Genomic DNA, 12,315 nt, shown 5'->3' with positions numbered 1-12,315 from the left:
TGACGGGACATCCCGTCCAAGATGCGCTCCCTCGCATTGACATTCCAGGCCATTCAGACCGAACATTTCCAACCTAACACAGGGACTTATTCATCCTGAGGCTGAAAGACAAAAAAGTTACAAAGCTTGGCACCGCCCGGGCTCGGAGCCATGGTGGTTATAATGATCTACTCTTAAGAGGCGCGCAATCCCAACATCCAACACGCACCGGGTGGGTAGATCATCGTCGTAATAAGAATAGCAATCCTCACAACAGTTCATAATATGCCAACAATACAATAGCCGCGAGATAAAAATAATCTAACCTACCAACAGCCGTATTAAATAATACATCCCCATTTTGAATGCATAATAACATATACTACCAAGAATAGCACGCGCCTCTAGAAACCCGGTCAGACATTCTGATGGAAAGAAAAAAAAAATGCAAATTCTATTAGTCCGGTTCCTCATGGGGTTGCTGTTCCCGACCCTCTCCTCTCGAACCCAGAAACTATGACCATTTTTGTCTATCTTGATTCAAATGCAAATGGCTGGGGGGGACTACTAAGGGGGAGGCTCTGTTGTGACCGAAACATGCGTGGTCCAACATTTGGGTTCCCGCCGAACCCTCTTTGCTGCGTTGGCATGACTTTTCGGTGTTTTCTGGAAGCAGGATCCCCCCCCCCCCCCCGTCGGCGTCATCGGCTCGCCAATAACTCACGACTTACCCCCGGGAACTCTCCAATACCGTGCGCTAGGTAGTTTGGAGCTGCCAGGGCGAGCATGTCTCACTCATCATGCGGGTAAAATCCCAACCAGCCTCGTTCGTTGCCTCTTCTCTAGTCTGTCCGGACTTGGTGAGGGTAGGGCCAGGAATATCTAGCCGAAGGAAAATGTCTTACCTGGCCCAGTCGCCAGATTCGAATGTTTTTGCTCCTCAGCACCCAATCACGAAGGACTCGCACGTCGAGCGGGGAGCCCGAGTCCACTCCTCATTGCCTCCGCTCGAAGATAGACTCGGCATCGAGGTTTCAACTTCTGCGGATGGGGCTATTCCCCTGGACTAGCTCGCCGGCCTCGGACGCTGGTGGACCGCACGGGGCAAGGGGGGCGTATGGCCGGGTTTGATCGTCTCTCTTGAAACGATCGAGAAGGTCTAGCATTCAACTCAAAGTCTTGCGTGGGGCGAAGCAAGAATTCTCCGTATCAACGTCCCTGCGCAACACGATCCTGCAACCCGCCACAAGAGAAGACTACTAGACGCATTCCTCGAAAATAATCATCCGAAGCCCTGGCCCGATCCCAGCTCAGTTACGATCCTCGACCTTCCTCGCCTTGATGGCGGGTCACTGATCGGCCGCGTCGCTGCTCGCTCCAAGATTTGTGCGCTGGCCGACGGTTGCCCGTGTTGCAACTGGGCATGATCAACCCCCAAACCCGTGAGGTGACATGATCCTCGCTGCAAGCACAGAGTATAACGGCCCCGTTCTCTTCCCTCTTCTGTTTTCAGACCATTGCAGAATATCCAAAACAACTTCTCCCATCCCCCTGGGAGAAAGAGGGGGTCGCATGTGAAATGAACTATAGGTTTCCGAAAGGGTAACGTTGAGCCCGACTGAGCTAGTGCATACGAGCCAGGTTCTAAACCACTTTCCGGAATACCTCCGGCTGGCGGTTCCTGTACCCATGCAGTTGGCTGCTCTAGTCGAAAGTGTATTGCATCCTCCTCGAACACTCTTCCATGGCCTTCTTGGCCCAGCCTTCTTGTTTTTCTATCAGTCTTATCCGTCGGAGTCGGGCCACTGGTGCCGACAACAGAGCCATTGTGTGGATAGTTCGCATTCGCCATCCTCTGCATTGCGTCAACGCCCAGCCCACATATCTTTATCAGTGTTCACTTTCAAACCACGGCGTCTCAGCGGAGAGCATGCCATGCATCCGTTTCTGTCCACGCACAGCTTCTTGCCTCGATGCATCTCCACCTGCATCCTCGGATGTGGGCCACTTTTTCACAGAACCCATGGTATACGTTGCACGCTTACCCTCCACCTCTAGGGGAACTTTTTCATCGATGGTCGAATTTCACTTGGACAGTCAGGGAGGGGGGGGGCATGAATTGAAAAGGGAAAGGAGCAACAGAGGCAGAAACACCCAGTCTACTAGAATCCTGCGAGGAACTTTGTTCGAAATCGTAGTTGTACAGTGGAAGCCAAAAATAGAACCCTCTGTAGCCACGGGTATCCACCAATTCAGGTAATCGGTTCCGTTTACTCAGAAAGGTTATATATATTAGTTCTTGAGACGCATAAAAGTCCTTCTCTCGGCCACTAAAAATGAGAGTACGACTTTCCTGTCACTGAGCTCAAGATCTAGTCTTATGTTTGTATCTATCACTAAATTAGCTTTTCTTGTCACAAGCAGGATGAGGTGGATCATCACCTAAGAAGAAACTTTCTCCCTCATTATCTTGAAACAAAGGAAAACAGAAAGTATAAGGGACGTCTTAGACTAGTGAGATTTATTGTCACTCGAAATGCTTAGAAGCTAGAAGATCAGCGATATATATATTCTTGAGAATTGTGTCCTCAATCATTTCGCCCTGCAGAATTGTCATCCTGGTCCTTATTCAAAAGCCATTTAATTCCAGTCATGAAGTCCGCTGCAGCCTTCTTGCTCTGTGTCAGCATAGGAAAAGTGCTCCAAAAAATATGCGGCATGCCCGAATAGACGTCGAGTTTGGTTTCCACTCCATTTTCGGCCAAAACCTCCTCATAGATAAGATCTTCATCGCGCAGAATATCCATCCCACAAACTTGGAAGTAAGTTCTGGGCAACCCACGGTGTCCAGAAGGCCAGATAAAAGGCACAAACATCGGAGATTGTTCATCTCCCTGTACCGAATCGTGGAAGATTTTCTCTAGCTCGGGAGACAGAACAGGGTCCTTTTGGCATTCCTTTTGGGTACGAGAAACATATTTGCTCTTCTGCTGTTCCGATAGACTCACATTTGTGCCGGGAGGAAGGATCATCGGTGCTAGGAGAAATGCACCGGTGATAGAGGGCGTCAAGCCTTCATCACGAGCGAGATGGCTCAGGACCGCTGACATGTTTCCACCTGCTGATGAACCACCGATGAGGAATCCTTTTGAGAGGGACACCCCCAGTTCCAATTCAGCATGTTTAGCGATCCATTTCAGCCAATCCCAAGCGTCATTGACGCCAGCTGGAAAGGGATCTTCCGGCCCTTGCCGATAGCCAGGTGCAATGCATATCACGCCTAGATTCTCAACAATCCAGCGACAGGATGGGGCTGTGTCTTCAGGCGACCCAATAGTCCATCCTCCTCCGTGGAAATACACAATCAGCGGCATGGGCGATGCAGTTGCTTTTTTTGGTGCGAAGACACACGCACGAAGTTGAAGGCCGTCTCTATTGAGAATAAAGAGATCACGTTCGGTGACTTTGCTATCTGGTCCTGCGGGCTTGTATAGACTCTTCATATACATACGCAACCCTACAATGACTTTGATAGGATCCGATGTATCTATGTCTGGAAATGAATTGGTTTTCAGAAACTATATTCATCAATGTTAGATAGCTCCATTTTCGGCATTGGAGGTAGAACTACCTCAGCAAGCTCAGGATCCATAGCCGCTAGACCAAGTCGTTCTTCGTGGGATAAAGACATGATGACGAGCAAATCCTACAATGAAGACCTTGGGCGGATCAGATTCAACAGTACGAGCTGAACAAAGGACAAAGGTAGAAGCGGTCCCTCATGCAAACTTTCTAGAGATTCAGGACACCCCTGGCTTACGATCCTTTCAGAATTCGGGGGTGGCCGTGATACAAAATAAAGAGAAAGGCTGCGCCCGGGGATAAGCGGCTTATCTCCATTGCATTCTCCGCCCACCACCTTGAAACGAAAGATTGGAAAGGATGAATACATTAGGCTACGCCATAAAATTGGCATTTAGGTAATGAAAATCGGGTATCTACGTATTCTTGTGTATACTAATGATTAATGATGACGCCTGTATAAGAATCAGTATGATCCCTGGCACCGGAGCCAAAAGATATCTTCCCATTCATCTTTGAACTTCACAAGATCAGAAGAAGGTCTCAACAAAGCCAAGATGGCTGGCTAGACATACATGGCCATTTCTCACTCCCGCTATTATGTGAAGAAACACAGCATCTCCTCAAAATATATGAGGCAGCCAAGTTCGTTATCACCGAGCCAACGTGCTGGGACCTGCAGAAATATTAGAATATAACGACCGCGCAAACAGTCGCCTCCAAATGCTTTCCTTCATTCCAGCCACTCTTGAAAGGCTGCGTCAAGCGAATAATTTGGAGCTACTGTGGCAGAAAAATATCCAACCCGTTTTGGTCTCCTCGCCGCTCTCCCAACAGACAGTCCAAAAGCATGTCTTGCAGAGATTGATCGCGTCATGACAACTTTCAACATTCCGCCTGATGGGTTTGCGGTTTCCAAAATTTACAATGGAACCTCACTTGCAGATTTCTCATTAAATCCCGTGTGAACTGAACTTAACTCGCGCGAAGCAGTCGTACACATCCATCCGAATGCCGTCGCACCATCCCCAACAGACCAAGTAAGACCCCTTATCGAGGTGGCATTCGATACAACGCGTACTGTGATTAACATCCTCTATGAAGAAATATTTCGAATATTTCCAAATATCAAATTCGTGGTGGCTCATTGCGGCGCAGCAGTGCCCTCTTTTTCTGGTCGCTTGGAATTGTTAGGAACGGAAAAATGGATGGCAAATCCGAATTGTTTAACTCGTGAAGAGATCAAGACCCAGTTGGGGACGCTCTATATGAATACTGCCGCAAATGCAAAGACCGTACTGCCTCCTATAATCAAAATGTGCGGCTTGCGTCACTTTGCGTACGGTGCCGACTGTGGTGTCCCATGCTCCACTGAGTTAACCATGGAGTAGAATCGGCAGAATATCAAGATTTTTGAGGATGAAAGTAAGATCCCTGTTAATAATATTGGGCGAAATGGATGGTATCGTTTCTCTGCTGCGGCCCATTTAATGGCGACTAATGAAGCAAGAGACATCCAACTCCACCAGGCTCTTGCCGGTGGATCAGTCCTTATCAATGACCTAGCAATTCAATCCCAAATATACCAAGCCCAAATCCATGTGCTCTCATGATAGATCAAATTCTAATGCTCCAAATTGTATTATTCTGACTTTCGCGATCATTTATCCCCAGCTTCATCAAAATTGACACCCAATCCCCTCTTTTGATCTCGTCCTTTCTGTCTGGCTTTCTTTTGGGCCTTTGAGCTAGTGCGCTGCTCGGTATGCCCATCGGCTTCACTTGGCCCGCCAATGTCACGGTGAGAAATGTCAACGCTTAGTCTCCAGGCCTTAGATAAGTTATCGCCATCCTTGAAGCTGGCAAGCCTTCGAGCCAATTCTTCGATAAATGCAACACTTCGGTGGCGCCCCTCTTCACAGCATACTGTGACAGTCACTGAGCGTTCTTTTTGTGCAATCTCATCATGGCGTTGGAGGTCAAGTCTCTCACCACTTGGAGATACACCTTGGTTTTCAAGATTTTCATTGCTGATAACTGGCAATGGGTCATTTTGAATCGCTATATTGGCCTCTCCGATAATTGCTTCGAGGAGATCGGTTCGGACTTTTTGCAGAAATGCTTCCACCATATCATTTTGGAGAAACTCTTTCTGGAGTCGTTTTGAGATACCCGTTGCATTCGCACGGAGATGCCGGGGCGGATTGGGCAAGTGACGAATGTTGTACGCGAGGAGCTTAGTCTGACATTCTTCTCCGGCTTGCCACACCACTGGCCCATATGCATGGCCATATGAGATCAGATACACACGTATCAACGGTTGCCATATTGAGAACTGTGCAGAAGCTGAGCTTGGTAGGACCGTGGAGTCCATGACGAATTTGATGGTGCAAACTTGGCTTGAAATTAGAGAAAGGATCTTATATTCTGTTTGTTGGCTGGCCCCTGACAAGCTATCTCTTGCTTACGGTGGACTGGGCTTGTAGGTGCTAGCTCAGAGTTCTAGGTGAGTCATCAGCGAAGTAGCACTGCCTCTGTTTAGGTGGACCCACATAAACAGGTCGTCTCGGCGGACCGAGCAGGCATTCATGGCATCTGTATGGAGGTCTATTTCAAAAGAAAAGAGCCGCGAACTGACCATATATATTTAACTACTAGTCTTTACAAAGCGAATACACACAAGCTGCCTCCCCTTTCCTCTCATCAGTCTACCGCCATCACTGCTACCACTATTATTATTATTGTTATTATTATTATTGTTATTATTATTATTATTATTATTATTATTATGACAAAGCAGTAACTACCAGCGAGGCGTGCATTAGTAGTTTCCTACGTGGCTAGACCCATCAATCAGGCAAACAGAGTTTTGAAGAAGTAGGCTTTTCTGCTAGCAAAGCTTTCAAGACATATGTGCTTGCAATTATGCGAGGATATGATCTGAGGATTTGATCTAATTTATTGAGTATTCAACAATAAGTTTGTTGCAGATAATCCTTGCTTAGAAAGTCCTAGCAAGTAATAGTCTCCTAAAATCGATACTGTTTTATCGAAGGTGCGTAACGATCATTATGGTCCTGTAAAAAAGGTATGCTGATCTTGCTGGTAATCTAGGCAACGAGGGAGTCGATAATTCTCTGACCTCTATATAGCGAACCTTAACGAAGGCCATCTTAAAGAAAACGTAGGCGATGAGGAAGCCTAGATTAACAACGAAGATACGTGCGAAGCGGTTATCAAATTCAGAAAATGAAGGATTAACCCTTCTTACGCTTCTATATCCGTGAACTTTGGAAAGAAGCTTCTGGATTTTTATTCTAGGGATTCTTTTTCTTACACGATATACGTATATCTAGTATTTTGAAATATAGATAGTGCGCTTCTCGTTTTGTTTTCAATAGACTTTCGTAATAAACTTTATCAGAATGATTTGGCAACGAATCACAGAGTTTTTAAATATAGTTTTATCGACTACGAGATCGTAACATAAACATCTAATAATCTAGCTTTGGCAATATACATAGCGTTTCTGTGTGTCATTGAATGAAGCTGAATATCGGGTACGAGATTCGGTCCTCCCTTCCTTCTTGAGTTGTGCTCTTCCTAAGTTCCTTCCAAACCAGACTTGCTTCGGGAACCCCTCCAGCATCGTTTTCTCTCCATGGCATTGTAAGTTTCCCTTTCCTTGAGGGCCAGATTCATGAGTGCCAAATTCCCAACTAACAGCATGGCGAACACAGACCAAGCAGTATCGGCCGGTCTTCGGCGTACTCGGATGGGTTACGAGCGTGTGGAGCTTCATCAGTCGTAATGGCTTCACACTGTGCGTAGCGTTAGGTCCTGTGAGCGCAGCGTCAAGCGCTGGGTATGAGGCGACACCAGCCTCATTCTGGGGCTCGTGGGCGGTCATGATCGGCTCCACCATCCAGTGAAATAAGTGGGTGTCCAAGCGTCCAGTGGAAAAGGAACATCAGGATAGTGCAGCACCAAAGCGAAATGCATGATCATCTGTAGATTTGGTTTCATATTGTTGTATAGATATGGAATAAGACGGGCCCACTTCCTGGTGAACCTAAGCTTCAACGCAGCCTTGCGCCACCAGCGTAGTCTATGTGCAATTTAATTCCGCTCTCAATGTCAGGTTCCGCCCCAGTCGAGCGAACACGAACTCCCTCTCTTCATCCCAATTTTGTTTCTTTCTCAGAAATCAGGTTTCAGAGCAGGGAGGGATCAATCATCGCGCCACGATGGGCAAAGACACAAAACTAGATTATGCTGAACGGGAGCGGCGGTGGCAGAAGGCACGCGAGCCCTGGATGAAGCAGATTGTCACTGGCCTCGTTCTTGGCAACCTCAGCTCATCCTACACCCGGGAACTGCTGAAAGAAAACCACATCGACGCAATCGTCTCTCTCGACGTCTGCCGAACAGGCTTGTGGATCAGGACCAGCAACGCCGGCGTCACCGAAGAGCGACACAAATTCGTGCAGTGCGCCGACTCGTCAACACAGGACCTGCTGGTCCACCTGGACGATATCTGTGACTTCATCGATCAAGTGGCCTCCCCCGCGCTGACTGTGCTGGCCGCTCTGCCTAACGAATCTAACGCAGAAGACGACGCACCCCAGCACTGTGAGCCGCCGCCGTCCCAGGCGGTTCTGGTCCACTGTGAACTGGGGATCTCGCGCTCACCCACCATCATCATTGCCTATCTAATGCGCAAGCTGCGGCTGCCCCGGGCGGAAGTATTGGGCTTTGTGCGCGCCCAGCGGAAGGTTAAACCAAGCGCCAATTTCACCCGCCAACTGGAGGGTTGGGAGGAAGTGGGGTATCAACTGTGGGAGGACGAGGCGCGGGCCGTCCCGAAAGCGCTGTACACGGCGTTTCTGGACGACCGAGCAGCACGGCTGGCAGAGATGGGCCTGACGGGGGATGAGCCGCTTGCGCCACTAACTCTGGATTAGACTTGTTTCTTTTTTTGAACTCAATGTATAGAAACTTGCTTAGAAAATTTCATCTAGTGTGATATTCTTAGTATTTTCCATATGCCGATATTTTAGGATACGTGGGATCCAATAGGACGCGATACTTAATATGATAGTATCCGACTATACTATAAACTATCTAGCGGAAAGTGTTGAGCGTATACTGCCTCTCTGACTAGCGTGTTACGGCACAGAGGTATGTGGGTCCTCGCCGTATTTGCGGCTGCTTCTTCTTGACAGCTTCCAAAAGAAGGGTCCTCGCTTCCTTCTCTTCTTCTTGTCTGTCTCCCCCCAAATTACCTGATATCTTCAAATTTCCAGGTAGCCTTCCCCGCTTCCAATTTTCCATCCTTTGCACGTCTCCAAGATGTGTCGGCTGTGTACCCCTTTCTTGGCCTCTATATTCGCAAGTATCAAGACCACAGGTATACGGCCGACGTCCTCCCCTTCTTCTACTTGCCGTCGGTTAAACATTTGAGGGCCCTAATCGACAATCCTGCTACTTTCAAATGGCCCGGAAAATATCCACCAAAGCCATCTAGTCTCATCTCGCTCGACCTGACGATGTTACGCGAGGGGCTTCTCGGTCAAGTGTTATCAACCACCCAAGGACTTCAGAAGCTTCATTGGGACTGGTACTACCGCCCAGATCTTCAAGATAAATTTGTCACGGATATTTTCAAATTGGATCAAATCGCCGCGGACCTATCTCATGTTCAAGAGACCTTAACGGATTTAACTATTACGGCAGGGTCGGACGTCTGCCAAGCGGATCCCGAGTGTCCGGAGGTCAAATTTCGTGGGTCTTTCAAAACTTTCAGCGGACTCCACATGCTGAAAAGATTGGAAGTTCCGATTTCATTTCTACTTGGATTTTCTCCGTGGGCGCCAAATGTGGTTTGCCTAAAGGATATACTTCCAAAAAACATCGAATGGCTAACGTTGACTGACGGTCTGGCTCGACAACAAGAATGGGAGTGGGTCTACGAAAATGAAGACCTATTGGAGGCCATTAGACCCTGGCTCCAAGACTGGAAGATCTCCACACCTCACCTCCAAGGATTTCGTCTGTTAACAAAAATATAGGTAGTGCGAGATTGGCGCCCTGAATTTATAGAAGGGCTAAAGCTTATAGGTCTCCAGTCCGGTATTCAGGTTCAAATAATCGAAGTGAGAGGAGCCAGGGCGTCAGGTACAATGTAATTCATAGCTCCAGCTTTGATACTACTATTCCCGCCACCGGTAGTTCTTCGGATTATTTTTCGATATTAGACTCTATATAACGGCTTTTGCTATAGCTCACGAACACTCTAGCTTCTCCCCGCATAATTAATCTGCTCCTGAAGAGTTGGGCCGCCTGCAAGATTTGCCAGCGTGTAGGGTTCCGACGGCGTGTCTGTACTTAAGACCTTGAGCCCCTGATCGCTGGTGAAAAGATTGCAACCCCAAAAGTCCTGAAAATTTGTTAGTTGGTCCTTGCTAGGAACATTTTCATAGGATATCGGTCACTTACCTCGGTGCCAGTTCCACATGGATCCATCTTTTTCCACCCTGCGTTAGCCACTTGGAGCCATGTACCAATTCTCGCTTTTTTATCTCTTAGACTGGTTCCGTGGCTTTCAGATTGGACTGTTCAAATTGAGGAAGATGTCGATATGTGGTACTCGCTGTGTGGTAGCAGTATCGGCGGCATCTTCTTCGATGAGGGTTGGCCCGAATGTGGGGACAACAATCAGTACGTGGACCTGTATAAGTACATTAATGACTACACCAAGCGTGCGCATCCCGGCGCATTCACAATCCTGAACCCTGGGTCGCCTATGGCGTCTTGCTTCGAGGATACTATGGACACACTGCTGACCTTCGAGCTAGATTACGCGGCGTACACTAATTCCTATACACCAAACGATTGGACACCAAAAGACCCGCGGAAGCTCTGGCATATCGTATACAACGTACCGGAATCTGCGATTAGTGAGGTTACTAAATTAGCAAAGGATCGTGGAGCTGGCTTTCTTCAACTGATAAATGATCTTTTACCTAATCCATACGATAATCTGCCTGCTGATTCCTATATGCAGAGCATGATCGGAGAGGTCGATGGCGGTTCTTTGTTGAATGATAATGCATCCTTATGGGCATCCGGAAGCAGCGCAGGAGCAGTATTAGGACTGTCGATCTCGACCTCGGACTATAGTTCCGCTAAATTGTCCTGGAATACGGCCTCGAATGCTCTTGGGTATTCTATATTTTCAGGCGACGATCTGCTTGCAAGCGTTCTAAGCTTAATGACTTCAATCACAATTGGCGGTCTCCAGCTAGGGGCTAAGAACGACTTGCACGTAAGTGCTGTAGGAGGAGGTGGGACTTTGGGGCCCTCTTCAAATATAGTAACTGTCAACACAAATTCTTTACCGGGCGGGAAGACCGTCATCAATTATCATTCCTCTCCTGGAGCGGATTCAACAACGATCAAGGCCGATATTCTCGTTCCTTACGCTTTTGTCCGCCTCTATATCTGGGATTCCGTGGGATGTGAGTTTGATACCGACCCCGGATGGAGTGTCAATTTCAAAACCGATGAATACGTCTGCACTAAATACATGGTTGAGGGAATCACGCTATATAATTACAGTGGCACACTTCCTGAAGGCTCCACGTCCCCCCTTGATCCTAGTCGGAGGTCGGGGTCATTAGTCTCAATATTACTGGCTACACGTACGAGTGGACACTACCCTTAGGAACTTCTACTATCGACACGAGCAAGTTTGTGATTCAGGCGCAAGGCTACAATCCTCTCCCCAATATCTTCGAGCCTGATCCTATTGACTATGATTGCAAGGGATCGACATTGTGTACGAACCCGGATTTAGTGAAATGGTGCGACCACGCCGTTAATACGCTATATCGATACGACGACCCCTACTACACGACCGAGTGAGTTATATTCCCGCATCGTTTTCCTACCCATTTAGCATAATACTCTCTCATAAACCCTCTACCCCTTAATCATATTACTAATTATGCACCTCTAGTGGGACCAACCCTACTGGAAATTGTTGGGGTGACCAGACTCGAGGCTGTGGCGTCTTCATTCAGGGCACCAATTGCAGTATTAGTGGTAACGACATGTGGAATGACTATCAGAATATTCGCAACATTGGTGGCTGTAAAAGATGCGGCTCATATCACCGGGAGGATGGCTGTCTGGTCACTATCAACTATGTCTATCAATGTGACAACCATGATTGATTCTTAGGCTAAGGTACTGACGGAAGGTCAAAATATCTTAACTTTGAATCCACTTTTCCCTTCAGATACACGCATAGACTATACCGTCATAGGTACCTAGAATAAGTTGGTACTTTCGGGAGCATCCCTCCACAATTTTCGAGACCTGATGAAAGATTTGGCGACAAGCTTGGGCTTGGCTCTAGGGTCCCTGACCACCAGAACAGTTGACCTAAGGTTAAGTACTGACGGCTGTGGACACAGATCCACATTTCTCAGTCAAGCCTGAGTCGGAGCGCTCTCATAAAGGCGGCAGCAGTCGAGATAGGAAGGCTCTACCCGACAGACAGAATGCTGTCTATATAGTCACATGTCCCTCAATCAGGTGACCTGGGCCGAGAAACATCACTCCGTCCGTATCAATCTCTCTATCTAATCACCATTTTTATCTAGCAAAGTTTCCGGCAACTTCCGATGCCACTCGACAGATGATCGGTCGAAGACCAAAGATGATGATAGCTAACTGCCATGAAAGACG

At 47.7% G+C, this 12,315-nt stretch overlaps 4 protein-coding genes across 4 annotated transcripts; 2 read left to right on the top strand and 2 right to left on the bottom strand.

Annotated features, from left to right (window-relative positions):
• Positions 1-2,567: 2,567 nt before the first annotated feature.
• N7462_003954 (alpha/beta hydrolase) lies at positions 2,568-3,670 on the bottom strand (the record flags this gene model as incomplete). Its single annotated transcript, XM_057075680.1, has 2 exons — positions 2,568-3,557; positions 3,611-3,670. 2 exons carry the CDS (start codon positions 3,668-3,670, stop codon positions 2,568-2,570), a joined length of 1,050 nt encoding a protein of 349 aa, XP_056935185.1.
• Positions 3,671-5,221: 1,551 nt separating this feature from the next.
• Positions 5,222-5,935, bottom strand: N7462_003953 (uncharacterized protein; the record flags this gene model as incomplete). Its single annotated transcript, XM_057075679.1, has 1 exon — positions 5,222-5,935. One exon carries the CDS (start codon positions 5,933-5,935, stop codon positions 5,222-5,224), a length of 714 nt encoding a protein of 237 aa, XP_056935184.1.
• Positions 5,936-7,808: 1,873 nt separating this feature from the next.
• Positions 7,809-8,525, top strand: N7462_003952 (uncharacterized protein; the record flags this gene model as incomplete). Its single annotated transcript, XM_057075678.1, has 1 exon — positions 7,809-8,525. One exon carries the CDS (start codon positions 7,809-7,811, stop codon positions 8,523-8,525), a length of 717 nt encoding a protein of 238 aa, XP_056935183.1.
• A 1,676-nt stretch (positions 8,526-10,201) lies between these two features.
• Positions 10,202-11,798, top strand: N7462_003951 (uncharacterized protein; the record flags this gene model as incomplete). Its single annotated transcript, XM_057075677.1, has 3 exons — positions 10,202-11,264; positions 11,288-11,483; positions 11,582-11,798. 3 exons carry the CDS (start codon positions 10,202-10,204, stop codon positions 11,796-11,798), a joined length of 1,476 nt encoding a protein of 491 aa, XP_056935182.1.
• Between the last annotated feature and the right edge of the window lie 517 nt (positions 11,799-12,315).

Source organism: Penicillium macrosclerotiorum (genome assembly GCF_028827735.1).
Source record: "Penicillium macrosclerotiorum strain IBT 26536 chromosome Unknown utg000003l_segment0_segment0, whole genome shotgun sequence".
Taxonomy (NCBI): Eukaryota; Fungi; Ascomycota; class Eurotiomycetes; order Eurotiales; family Aspergillaceae; genus Penicillium; species Penicillium macrosclerotiorum.
The sequence above is the reverse complement of the archived record's forward strand: the minus strand, read 5'-3'. Positions and strand labels throughout refer to the sequence as shown.